This window comes from Sceloporus occidentalis, unplaced genomic scaffold (assembly GCF_023333645.1).
Source record: "Sceloporus occidentalis isolate IW3139 unplaced genomic scaffold, rSceOcc1.0.p SCAF_3, whole genome shotgun sequence".
NCBI classification, from domain to species: domain Eukaryota; kingdom Metazoa; phylum Chordata; class Lepidosauria; order Squamata; family Phrynosomatidae; genus Sceloporus; species Sceloporus occidentalis.
The window spans coordinates 156,895,348-156,908,717 of record NW_028316983.1 but is presented as its reverse complement, the minus strand read 5'-3'; the positions used below and the strand labels follow the sequence as shown (position 1 = coordinate 156,908,717).

Here is a 13,370-nt window from a genome sequence, read left to right as displayed (position 1 = left end):
TTGAATGTTGGACTTTCATTCTGGACACCAGGGTTCACTTCCCAGCTTGGCCATGAAACCCATTGGGTGACCTTCAGCAAGTCACATGCTCTCAGCCACAGGGGAAGGCGATGGCAAACCTTCTCTGTACAAGTCTTGCTTAGGATTGCTATAAGTTGGAAAAGACTTGAAGGCACACAATAACAAAAGGTGTCTTTTATTTATTGCCATAAGTCAGAAATGACTTCAAGGAACACATGAACAACAACATGCTCGATAGTTCCATAGGCAGAACTCCATTTATACACCACCCTCTGCTAGATATGACTGCTATGTTAATACCTTCACTATTGCTAGCTAGGGTTGATGGACATTGCAAGTGAACAATATCTGGAGGGCCCTATGTTCCACACATTAATAGAAAGCTTGTATCTATAAAACAGTCACACTTGTGTTGATCAATTAGCATAATATATATTTAAAATAATCAGGATAGTACCTTTATTGAATGAAAAATTATAAACAGAACAGTAGCTTTGCAGCTTCCTGTTAAGTTAATCAGAGCAGCAGCATAGTGGGCATAGCAGAAAATATACCACCATGCCACCCTGAAGACACCCAGTTTTGTCTGGTTTTGGAAGCTAGTCAAGATCAGATCTGGTTAGTGTGTGGATAGGAGACCACAGGGGGACCATGGATGTCCAGGCAGGGCTAGGAAAAAATCTTGCCTCAAAACCTGGAGCGCTCATGTCGTCAAAGTTGATAATCTTACCCAGGTAAGATGTACCAATTGGTTGATTCAGTACAAGGTGACATCATATTGTCCTGTGCTGTACAATTTGGGCCATGGTGTACCAAAAAACCCAGACCATGTAATTTCGGATTCAAAATGGGAATCATTTCTTTCAGGATGCATGAGAGGGCATATATGGGGTGGGATTGGGTGAAGGAGCCCACAAGCTTGCCAGAGCTGGTGGCCTTTAAAATTATGTGTGATATCTTGCATGGGAACATGTGAATACCCCCAATGGAATCAACCCTTGCAATCCAAATAGTAGCTATGGGGAGGGGATTTTTGTTGAGTTAGGGGTAGGGAGAGAAATAGTTAAACTCTCTCTGTCTAAACTACCTAGGGTTCTGAGGCTGTCATGGCTTCTCTTTGACCATTATCAATCTGACTATATTTTTTTAAAAAGTGGATATGTTCGGATTCATATGATTTCATGACTTTTTCAAGTGAAACACATCACACTGTTCTTGCTTTCTCTTTTGAAGACCGAGACCTCCTTCTCTTTGATGTAGCCAAACTGTTGAGTCAAGATGTACCACTTCAAATGGAGATTCACATGACTGAATGAAAATGTATTTCCACGCCAAAAACTAGCATGAGTTACAGAAGGTTAGTATCTTTTCTTCTAACTCCCATTTCCTCTATATTCTGGAATGACAGTCTTTACGACAGTGTATTTGAACTTGGTCCAGAATTTAAAATGTCTCTTTGTTGTGTGCCTTCAAGTCAATTTTGACCTATCTTACCTTAAGTCCTATCATGGGATTTTCTTGACAGAATTTGTTCAGAGGGGGGTTGGCCTTGCCTTCCTCTGAGGCTGAAAGAATGTGACTTGTCCAAGATTACCCAGTGGGTTGCCACTGCCAAGCAGGGATTTGAACCCTGGTCTTCCAGTGTCCTAGTCCAACACTCACGCCACTACACCAGGCTAGCTCTCTAGTGGGATGGAAATAAACTATCCATGAATTCTAGGTGTGATTTAAGATTACTTTGAATCTTGCAAATTCCCTAAAGGAGAACTTGGAAAAGTTACTTGACAGTTACTTTGAAGTAACTGTTGGCTGTTATCTCTCTCCCACATTCTGAGAACTACAGCTCGCACACGTTAAAATTTCCCAACTGAAATCACTTACGTACAGGGAATGATGTCAATCTGATGTGTAGATTGTTATATGTATTGATCCTATGTAGATAATTAAATATACAGATTCTGAAAAGCTGCAGGTGGCTACGGCTTTCTATTGTAGTACACAATATACACCAATTTTCATGGATGTAGGATGTTTGTCATGCCTGGTAGCCCTTGATACCATCACGCATACCATTTGCCTGGACTCAGTGGGTGCCAAGATTCCTTCATCATGCTTTTGGGAGAAGAAAACCAGCAGCCAAGTACAAATCCATTTTTCTGGGACCAGCTACTGCTGTACTCCTTTTTTTCACTTCCTTTCTGCCAATGCCTTTCCCCTTGTGTATGCCATGTCTTATTTCGATAGTAAGCCTGAGGGAAGGAAGCAGCATATTACTATTTGAAAGCCACTCTGGGAGCTTTTTGGCTAAAGGGCAGGGAACAAAACCTGAGATAAATAAATAATAAATATAAGTAGATGTTGAGTATCCTTTATCTTTAATTTTGAAATCCAAAATACTCCAAAATCTAAAACTGTCCACATGGGTGGCCAAGATAGTGACATCTTTGCTTACTGATAGCTCAGTGTGTACAACTTTATGCCCAAAATTGATAAAAATATTATGTATAAAATTGCCTTACATTCAAGCCATGTGTATAAGGGGTATACAAAACATACTATATATACTAGACTATAAGTCGACCTCATGTATAAGTTGAGGGCAGGTTTGGGGACCAAAATTATGGATTTTGATTTGACCCATGGATAAGTTGAAATTAAAACTTAGAGACACGTAACAAAGGATCTTAAGGATGAAGCAAAGGAAAACAAAATTCCAGCAGGCATAACTATTTGTGCTCACACTAAAGACTGGATGGATGAGAGAATAGAAGGGGGGCAATGGTTCCATAACAAATTACACTCTTGCCTTTCAGATGGGGATGGTCCCTTTTTGATAAGAGTCAAAGTATAGTACTTACATTGACCTGTGGAGAAGTCAATCTAGGATTTTGGGTTAATTTGACTAAAATTTCTAGATGTATACATGAGTATATACAGTAAATAAATTTCATATTTAGACTTGGGTCCCATCTCCAAGATATCTCATTATGTATATGTAGCTATTCCAAAATCTGAAAAAAATCCCAAATCCAAGACACTTCAGCTTCCAAACATTTTGGATAAGGGAGACTCAACTTGTATAAATAAAATTAATAGGCCTCAAGTGTTAAACTGTTTTGTTATTGTCTTAACAAGAGCATTGGTATCCTTAGTTCAAATATAGCTAGAACTGGCAAACCCTATTGGCAAAAGCCCTCATGAAATGAACTAAATAGGGGCATCTTTTAATGTTTTGTTTTGTTTTGATTGCCTCCACAATTTCAGTAGAAACTGCTTTTAAAACCACTAGTCAGTATCTCTGGCTGCTTCTACATGGCAGAATGAATGTAGTTTGACATCACTTTAACAGCCATGGCTCAGTGCTATTGAATTCTGGGATTTATAGTTTTGTTGGCCCCATTCATACTAGCCCATTTGCCCTGGTTAGTTTTGGTTCAGATTTGGTATGACATTACCAAATCTCTCCAGAAAGTAGTTCATACTACCTTTGCACCGATTGAAGCTCCCTGGTGCAAATTACCCCACTAAAGTTCCCATGCAGAAAAGTAGCACTTGAAGATGATGGAGCCTCCTTGTTGTCAATCAAACTCACTTCCTCTGCCGTCAGTGGTGACATGTCATACTGCCATTGGCCAACAGCATGGGTGCTCCCCCCTCCTTTTTTTAAAAAAACTGGTGGCAGTGTTCGCATATTCTGTCAACTTTTCAACTTGTGCCTTCCCTCCCGATGCAGCCTTCCCTTCGCTCCCAGCCTGATGTCCTTGCCTTCCCTCCCAATGCAGCCTCCCCTTCACTCCTAGCCTGATGTCCCAAAGCCAGATCTCCTTCCCTGGGATTTTTCCTTTTGCCCCAAAAGCAAGCTTCCCTTCCTACATACATTAACACTAAAGCACCATCATTCACATAATCTGTCAAAAAAAATATGCCGAAGGGACCAATGCGAGAGGGGAGGAATGTTCCGCCCACTGCCCACCTTCTGACCTTGATCCCTCCCCCTAAATGACCCAATCATGACCGGAGCGCCCCAGTTTTTCCAAAAAGATACGGGGATTTCCCCTGTTTCAAATATCCCGCGCCGAGAGGCATTTGCTCTGGATCTGGTGTGCAGGCCCCAGATCCGGGTGTGAGAAACCCCACACCAGTGAGAATTTCCCACTTTTAATCTGGGGTGGAAATCGGAGTATATGGTGGTGTGAATGGCCCCTGTGAAATATTTAGTCTTCTCTGTCAGAGAGCTCTGGTGCCACAACAAATTACAAATCCCAGGATATAATACGACTGTTAAAGAGGTGTCAACTGCATTAATTTTGCAGTGTGGCAACAGCCTCTGTCATCTCTTTTAAAGCAATGTGTGACAGAATATGGGAGAGGGAACAAGGTGGATAAAGTCATATAATGCTTTAATTCTCAAACCTAATACATACCTAATAATACACTACATTCTGAATTTTTTCCTTCAATTTAACTTTTATTAAAAGAGATTCTAAGATACTGTACTGTCTCCAGTACATGATATTTATTACCAAAATTATTAACAAATATACAAAACTTACATATGGAATATTTATTACATCCATTTATTCCTCTATAATACTGCATTTGTTCAAGTAGGTTACCTACAGTGTAAACTTCCCTCAGTTTGATTTTGCCTCGATTGGGAAAGCCCCTTTGACCCCTTATGTTACTTAAATTTAAGAACTTTATTTGGCTTTCATTGGTAGCATCTGATTTTCACATTTGGCACATGGAAAAAATATCTACAGTGCAAAAAGAGGCATTTCCCCCCTCTGGTTTAAATCTGAACCATGCTTTTTAGAAGCTGAGGAGAGAGGTTCAACTTACATTAACGTGATATTAGTATTAATGCATATGACACACAAGTCTGGTGTTATTTGACTGAGTGCAATTCAATGCTTTTTCCTCTGACCTTCTCCTGCACACCAATCAGACCCTTTTGTTAAGCAAGGTGGCAAAAGTCAGACCCCATAGAAAGGCTATGGGACTCTTGCTGGTGATTGAAGCCCCTGTTCCATGTTTTCTTTTGTTCCATTTTGTGCCTTCTTGAAATTTGTGAGCAAGCAATTGTTTTTCCTATGGAGATGGGCTGGAAAAGGCTTTCTGCAGACAATTTCCTCACCAATTGAAAATCATGGGTCTTGGCCCCAGCTGTAAGGAACTTATTAAGATGCCATGTGTGTATTTAAAAGAAAAGAAGAAGAAAAGATCAGCCAAAGACAATAATGCCATTCTAGTCCAGGAGTGATGCATTCAAGTGTAGCCATTAAAAACAAACAAACTAAATCCACATCCAGGAAATCACTGGCCCCACCCCCTTTCTGTTTGCCATTGTTTACAAATGTAGTTTAATGTAACTGAGTAAAGCTGATCCAGAGAGGGCATCCATTTAGTTGCACTCCTCTTCTGCATTCTCCCTCAAGCACCATATTGCTATTTGTAGGAGGCCACCTCGCCAGAGTCCCCCCGAGCCGATGAGAACCAATTCAGATGGCTGTTGAGCAAGAGTACTCTTGGTACCCTGCCTTTTCTTTCTTTGTTACCAAAGCGCCCCGCTCCCTTCTGTAGCACCATACATTTCGGCCAGTTTTTTAAAGCGTGGCCCCCAGTCCGTCAGATAATCATAGCTCTGCTCTGAGTCCGTGCTCACGGATTGTAAGGAACTGAGTGACTCGGCTACTGAGCCATTCCCCTCAAACATATATGTCTGGAGTGAGTCAAAGGGAGGTGCCCAGAGGTCCATATCAGCTTCATAGAGCTTGGCCAACACATAGTTGTGAACGCTGCTGTCCATTGTGCAGGCCTGAGGCACGTATCTGGAAAGGCTCTCAATTTCTGGCATCATGTCCTGTCTGCTCTTCATCACCACTTGGGCCTCTCTAGGGTTCCACAGGGCAGCAATGTCAAAGGCCTCTGTATCTTCCTCACCACCTCCCTCATCGTCGTATCGGACAATGTTTTCATGGATGTTCTCCTCTTCATCTATAATGTAAGGCTGCTTCCTGTGTCTTCTCATGGATAAGATCAGTAGCACTAGCACTGTGAGAAGTAAGCAAAAAACAAAGATTTTAAAAAATAAAAAAAAGAGAGCCTTCTCCTCCCCAGTCAATGTCACCATGTCCTTTGATCAAAAAACTAGCTCTGATGAATGTCAAGATTGATGGGCTGGTGAACACAATACATTTTTGCAGGCTTTCCTCTAGGGATAGTTATCCTTGTTTCTGTGCTGTGCTAAGCTAGTGCTGGCTATAGTTATGTTTACAGCTTGGAAAGTTTCTTTTTTAAAAAATTGGTAAAGCTATAGGTTTAAATCCAAATTTTGGTCCTGAATTGAGTAATTCATAAATCAGTGAGAATTTGATAAGTCTATGCTTATGTAACTTGTATTGATTCAATGGATCTACACTAGCTGGGACCAACAATTGGACCCAAAAGTAGGTAGTTATCTTTATGGTTACAGCTTTATATAACACACTCTTTACCATTTCTGAAAACTAACTGAATATATAGTCAGCCCTTTGTATCCATGAGCTTGCCATCCATGAATTGGAGCATCTGTGGATGGCTCTGGCCTGTTCTCTCCAATGGTGGCACATGCACACGGTTGCACTAACATGGCCACGCACATGGTGCACCGTCATTAAAAACAATGAGACTTTTTGGCATCCATCGGGAGGAGGTCTGGAATAGAACCCCTGTGGATACAAAGGATCAAGCTTACACCTGAATATTATAAGACTCTGGCATGTGGTGTAAAATAACCTTTCACTTGCAGCCTGTGATTGCTTCAGCACCCACAACAGAGCAAGAGACCATGCCACAACCAAGACTTTACTGCTACTGTAGCATTTAATGAGGCCACACCACCATAACTATAAATGTAACTAAAAAGAATAATGATTAGTTAAATTGCAAAAGGAATAATGTTATCCTTGGTTAAATTCCAGTAACAATGTTGTTTACTTATACCTTTGTTATCTGGAAAAGGAATTAATCTCAAGTAATTAATTCTTTCTAACTTGTCACTTCCATGTTGTTGTTATTTTCTGGTAGCACTGGGATTCCTCTTTATATTTAATGAATGATCAAAGGGAACTTGAATTTTATAATTTGCTTACAGTTCCAAGCAGAAACCATTTTGAATCTTCAGTGTAATCAACATTTTGCACATAACCAGATCTGGCTGCAGTTCCTTCCTATTTAGATTAATATAATGCAGTGTTAAATGTTTTACCCTTGGGACTCCCCCTTTACAGCTACATGCAGATGTTCTATTCCCCCCCCCCCACTCAATGCGGTATATGAATAAAAATATTTTGTTTATTTAGTCTGCTCATTTTCATGTGCATATTCATGTATTTTCATATTTTAACATTTTAAAAGAAAAAACATTGTTCAAATTATAACATTTTTATTTAAGTAATTTCAATATTTGACTCAATGCATGTGTAAATTTTACACATTAAAAAGTTTGGGAATAAGAGAAAGAGGCAGGATCAAAGCCTCTAAGTCTAAGTCTTTCACCCCCTTTGAGCAACTCTCATGCCCTCCTGGGAGTCCCGCCCCACTGTTTGCTGTAATGTGCTTTATGCGGGGCTTTCACCTGGCACAGACAGCTGCAGCCAGATTGCTGACTGGTTACAGGAAGCAAACAAAGTTCTTTTTGAAACAATTCCAGGCACAAAGCGCTGGCTATGACCAATAAAACCCTATGTGGCTCAGGTCCAAGTTATCTCCCTATATGGTCCTGATCCATGTCTTTATAGCTTCTAAAGAGGCCTTTCTCTCTGTCCCATCACCCACACAAGGTGTCCCTGGCGGGAACATGAGAGAGAGACCTCTTAGTGGCTGATCCCAGATTCTGGAACTCCTTTCCTAGAGAAGTTAGACTGGAACGCTCTTGTCTTCTCAAGCAGGTGAAAATCTATTTGTTCTGATAAGCCTTTAAAGACTGATTCCTCAAGAGGAATGGGCCTTGCACAATGTGCTCCATTTTCTACTGGTTGTTTTCTTTTTAACTGGTTTTAATTTTATTAATAATTTGATATTAGCTGGCATCCTATATGGTCCTTATGTATGCACAGTGTTATGCAGTGAATTCTGGCTTGAACAGCCCCAGTTCCCACTTACTTGGCAGCACCTGCTGCAATCGATGGGGGTCTATTCCCCTGTCACTTAGGAAGCTGCTTGCTGCCATTTTCACCACTTCCATGAGTGACTCTCATTGCAACAGGCAGAAATGAGATCTGGAGACCACTAAGGCAGAAGGGTGGGTGGGAGAGAACAGCAGCCAGGTGCTTTCTGATTGATAGGGGAACAGATCTCCACTGATCCCAGTAGTTGTGTTTTGGTAAGTGGAGATGAAGGACTTTCACAGTCCCAAAGAGTTCCTATGTATATGTATATGAAATAATCATGAGTCTGTAATTGAAGGTTATGCATTGGTAACTGCCATATACAATTTTGGCCTCTATTTTTAACTTTTATATAAGGTAACTTTTTAGCTATGTTTGTTTTAACTGCTGCAAGCCACCTTGAGATCTAAACAGGAAAAAAGGTACATTGAATTATCACTACATGTTGCCTATGATATGGGTTGACAGACAAAAAACGTATGACCTTAACTTTATTTTTTACCGGAAGTCTATTAAGAAAAGGGTGGTTTTGAACTCAAGAATTTGTGATGAATAGCAGAGGAAAAAAACAGAAGCCCTTTCATTAAAAAAAGAACCAAGTGTTCTTTTTTATCAACGTAAATTTCAGGAGGTGGTATTAATTGTTAATGTTCAGGAATGGACGACGTGCAGCTTGGGTTTTAGTGGTCCAAAAGGATCACCACTGTAACCTTTTAAAATTGATTGATTGATTGATTGATTGCATGCTGGGATAGTTTAGTTGTTTTCGGACCATACTGGCTTGCCACCTGCCATCCTTTTATGGGCACAATTCAAACTGATGGTTATCATTTGTTGTTGTTATTGTGTGCCTACAAGTTGTTTCCAACTTATGATAACCATAAGGTGTTCTGGGGCTCAGAATGTGTGTCTCACCCAAGGTCACCCAGTGTGTTTCCATGGCTAAGCAGTGAATTGAACCCTGATCTATAGAGTCATAGGAGATTATCACACTACACTCTTAAAGCATTGATATTCCACTTTTAACTGCTCTTGCTGCCTCTTGTTGCATTCTGGAATTTGCAGTTTAAGGAGTGGCATTGAGAATATTCAGCCAGAGAGCTCTTAGGCCTCACTGAACTATACATTCCAGAATGCAACCGGAGGTAGCCAGACCAATTAGAGTGGTATAGCAACACTTTAAGAGTGTAGTGCAATAATCTTCAAAGTCCAACACTCAAACCTCTACACCATGCTGGATTTACAAAGCTTTGCATGGTTCCAGTCCAGGTTATTTTAAGGACTGCATCTTCCTATATGAGGAGAGTCAGCATGGTGCAGAGAACTAGAACTTGAAGAAATCAGGGTTCAAATTCTCACTTGGCCATCAAAAATCAAGGAATAATCTTGGGTAAGTCACACTGTCTCAACCTCAGAAGAGGACAATGGCAAATCAACTCAGAAGAATTTTATCCAAGAAAATTGCATTATAGGTTCATCTTAGTGTCACGATAAATCAGAAATGACTTCAAAGCTCCCAACAACAACAAAATTAATTAACTAATAGTGCATTCTAGGAGATGTTTGTGGGGGGGGGGGGAGGGAGAAGGCATTTTCATCATAGTTTTGTCCCCTCATCCTATTTACCTTCTGCCCACTGCTATGAGAATGGTGGTGGTGAACTTGTGGCCCTGCACATGTTGATGAACTGTTATCCCTATTCCTCTCACTCCTCACTGTTGGCCATGTTGGCAAGGGCTGATGGAAATTACTACAAACTTCTGAAAGGCCATGGTTAACCCAGCCTCGTCCCATATCAATGTTAACCACTTTCTCAACAATTTCTTATCTTTTTCTGGAATCCTGCTCAGGAAAGGGCAAATGCATTTACCTAGCAACACAAATATGCAGGCAAGGATGGCAATAAGGGCTCCTCTGCTCAGGCTCACAGGTAGTACATAGGCCTCAGCATTGCAAGACATCACAAGGCCTTTGTCATCACAACTGCAAACATGAATGGTTACTGTCCCGGTGCTACTAAGCATGGGCCGCCCATTATCAGCTATCAGGATAGGAAGGTAGAAGGTGTTCTGCTCATGCTGCCGGAAGCCTGATCTCCTGGTTAAAATCCAAGCTGTGTTGTCTAGAGTAAAACAAAACAAAACAAGAAGCCAATATTTATTTACAATGTATAAAAAAATAAACTAGAGGTGGATGTTATTAAGTTGTTTTGTACTAGTCCCATAAGTACAGAAACATATTATTGTTCATGTAATAAAACACTGGAGAGCTAACACAGTATAGTGGTTTGAGTGTTGGATTAAGACTCTGGAGACCATGGTTTGAATCCCTGTTCAGCTTGGGCAAGTCACACTCTCAACCTCAAAGCATCTGAACTCATAGCACCAGAATTAAACTGCCACATCCCATTTTCTTGTGGCAATATCATCAGGGAATTAAATCCAGGAATTCTTAGTGCTGAGGGTAAGTTTGGTTCAATGTGTTCACTGCTATGGAAAAGCCGTATAGTTCAGATGAAAATGTTTCAATTACCCAACTGTGAAACAAAATTTCATTACTCAGTAACAGAAATAGTGCTGATCATACATTTGGAAGAGGACAATGAGCACAGATCTATGTGTTTACCAGGACTATGCAATCAGTTTGGCTGAATTCTGAATAACAAAGTGAATCAGGTTGATTCGGACTTCTTTGTTCTAGATGCTGTTTGAATTAGACTGGCCTGATTCCATTCTAGAGTAGAATGAAAAGTCTGAGGTGCTTTGGACTGACCTAGTGAAAAATAAGAGGGAAAATTCTAGACAGTGTGCCTCTAATATGACCATATAATGAAATGGCAAAGGTAGTATGATGCAGAGGAGGAGGAAGGGAAGTGGGCTTTGCTCAGTGCCAAATCCGTAATGCAATCTAAGCTAGAATGTCACCAACACTCTTCAATTAAAATGTTTATGGTGAGAGGGTTTATGTGAGGTCATTGAAGACACATAGTCAACTCTATCCTCTGACATAACTTTCTGTGTTTGTTAGATTTAGCTGTGTTAGTTGATCATAAGATAGCTATGATGAAAAATGGGTTATTATTGATTGACCTGTTACCCCAAGACCAGATCCCCAATTGCCCCTCATGTTTACTATCATCAAGATTAATATTAAAAGGGATGCTGAAGTGAATAACCTAGGAATGACCCAACTGTGGAAGCCCGGCCACTTCACACTTGGAAAACTTATCTCTAGCAAGGGAGCAAAGAAGGCACCTACCATGATGAGATCCTCTGAGGGTCTAGCATAACCTCTTTTGTCTTTGGGGGACAATGAGAGGTCATGGCAAAAAATAGTGATTGCTTGTGCATACACAGGACAGGGACATTCTGGTGAGGAATTCTAATTCCTTTGTCTGAGGTATTCACACCAGTCACCTGAACATTTACTGGAGATCCTGACCATTCTTTTCCTCCTGGAAAACCATTTAGCAAGAATCTAACCCTCTCATACCTTGGTTTCTGTCCCCAAGACAAGGTTTGGGGTATAAATATTAATGTCTAAACAACAGTGCCATGGTCTAGTTTACAAACAGACAGGGATGTTGTCGGGTTCACTAGTCTAGATTCCTCAATACACCTGCCACCAAACTTGCTGCAGTGGCTACTGAGCCTTCTTCCTCTGGACTCTCATTGATTTGAACCACGATCCACGGTTGGTAACGTATCACAGTTTGCAAGGCCACTACTATTCCACTTCTCATACCTTTGCTTCTTAGTTCTTGCATGTATGTCTGAGCATATGTATTGTGTGTATGTGGGTTGATTGTTTCCTTAATTAAAATACAGAAACCTATTTGAATTTGCCTCTGGAGTTCTGTGTGATTTGGGAACAGTATAAACAGGGTTAGTCCCAAGGCTGATGTTGCCCCAGATAAAATATTATTTTACTTGAGCTACTAACATTCCCCTAAAACATATTAATTTGTGGGTGCCCTCCTGGGGCCCCCAGCATTTTGGGTAACATCTAAGATGGTTTCTCTAAGGCTGCATCCGCACTGTAGAAATAATCCAGTTTGACACCTCTTTAACTGCCATGTCTCCATGATATGGAATTCTGGGATTTGTAGTTTGCAGTGGTACCAGAGCTCTCAGGCACAGGTGGGTAAATGTCTCACCAAACTACAGTTCCCAGAATTCCATAGCATGGAGCATGGCTGTTAAACTGGTGTCGAGCTGGATTATTTCTACAGTGCGGATGCAGCCCAACTTTTAAAAACTTCCTTTTGTCTTGTTAAATGGCATAGCCTATTCTTCTGCTCACCTTATTGTTATGTGCTATTTTGTTTGTTTATAAATTGTACTGTTGTTAGAATAAAGGAAAAGCACTTTCTCCTCAAATGTCATTTAAATATCTTATCATTATTATATATCTCAGTTAAAGGTTAACTGACTAAGCTGATTCGTCCTTTAGTGGAACACTGCTGTAACAAAAGCAGCATGAATTGCCAAGATTAAGCAGTCAATAGCTTTGACAAACAAATAAAAAACAGCAAAATTGATAGGTGCTTAGAAACAAACAAAACAAAAACCAGTAGTTGTGTTTTTGATATTTGACTGTTAATCTCCAATTTTCAATCTACTGTGTCTCTAAATTTTGTATGTGCAAAAATTAAAAACATTTGATTTTTCAAGTCAATGAGTGAAGGCTGGCGATCCAGATTTCCAAATCTTGATTGTAATTCAAAATCTAGATCTCTTCAAGTTTAGTCCAGATTAATCTGGACTGAATCAGATCCAGATCTAACTTGCTGAATTGCATTCTGAACTGAATCAGGGCCCACACAGGCTGCAGCAGTGTGTGTGCACTAGGCACTAGAATGTGTCTATTTCTCTGTGCCATGGGAGATAATCTGTATATGCAGTCCAGTTTCTGCACATATACCCCCTTCCTGGACAGAGGTTCTTGATGTGTATATAATTTGGAGAGAGCCAGCATGGTGTAGTGTTTGAGTGTTAGACTATGACTCTGGAGACCATGGTTTGATTCCCAGCTCAGCCACGAAACCCACTGGGTGACTTTGGGTGGCTCACACGTTCTTAGCTTCAGGGGAAGGCAATGACAAACCTCCTCTGAACAAATCTTACCAAGAAAACCCCATGATAGGTTTGTCATAGAGTCACCATAAACAGGAAATGTCTTGAAGACACACAACACAAA

General features: G+C 40.5%; 1 protein-coding gene across 4 annotated transcripts in view; it reads right to left on the bottom strand.

Annotated features, from left to right (window-relative positions):
• Window positions 1-2,201: 2,201 nt before the first annotated feature.
• LOC149316967 (cadherin-20) overlaps window positions 2,202-13,370 on the bottom strand; it is a 219,590-nt gene continuing 208,421 nt past the window's right edge. For 3 of the 4 annotated variants that reach the window (XM_089516594.1, XM_089516596.1, XM_089516595.1), the window contains 2 exons: window positions 10,042-10,293; window positions 4,485-6,075 (listed from right to left, as the gene is read on the bottom strand). In XM_089516594.1, coding sequence (XP_089372720.1) covers window positions 5,576-6,075; window positions 10,042-10,293 — 752 coding nt within the window. In that variant the 3' untranslated portion in view covers window positions 4,485-5,575. Of the gene's footprint in view, window positions 2,271-4,484; window positions 6,076-10,041; window positions 10,294-13,370 lie in introns of those variants that run through there. The other variant, XR_016280553.1, reaches the window with a different exon arrangement.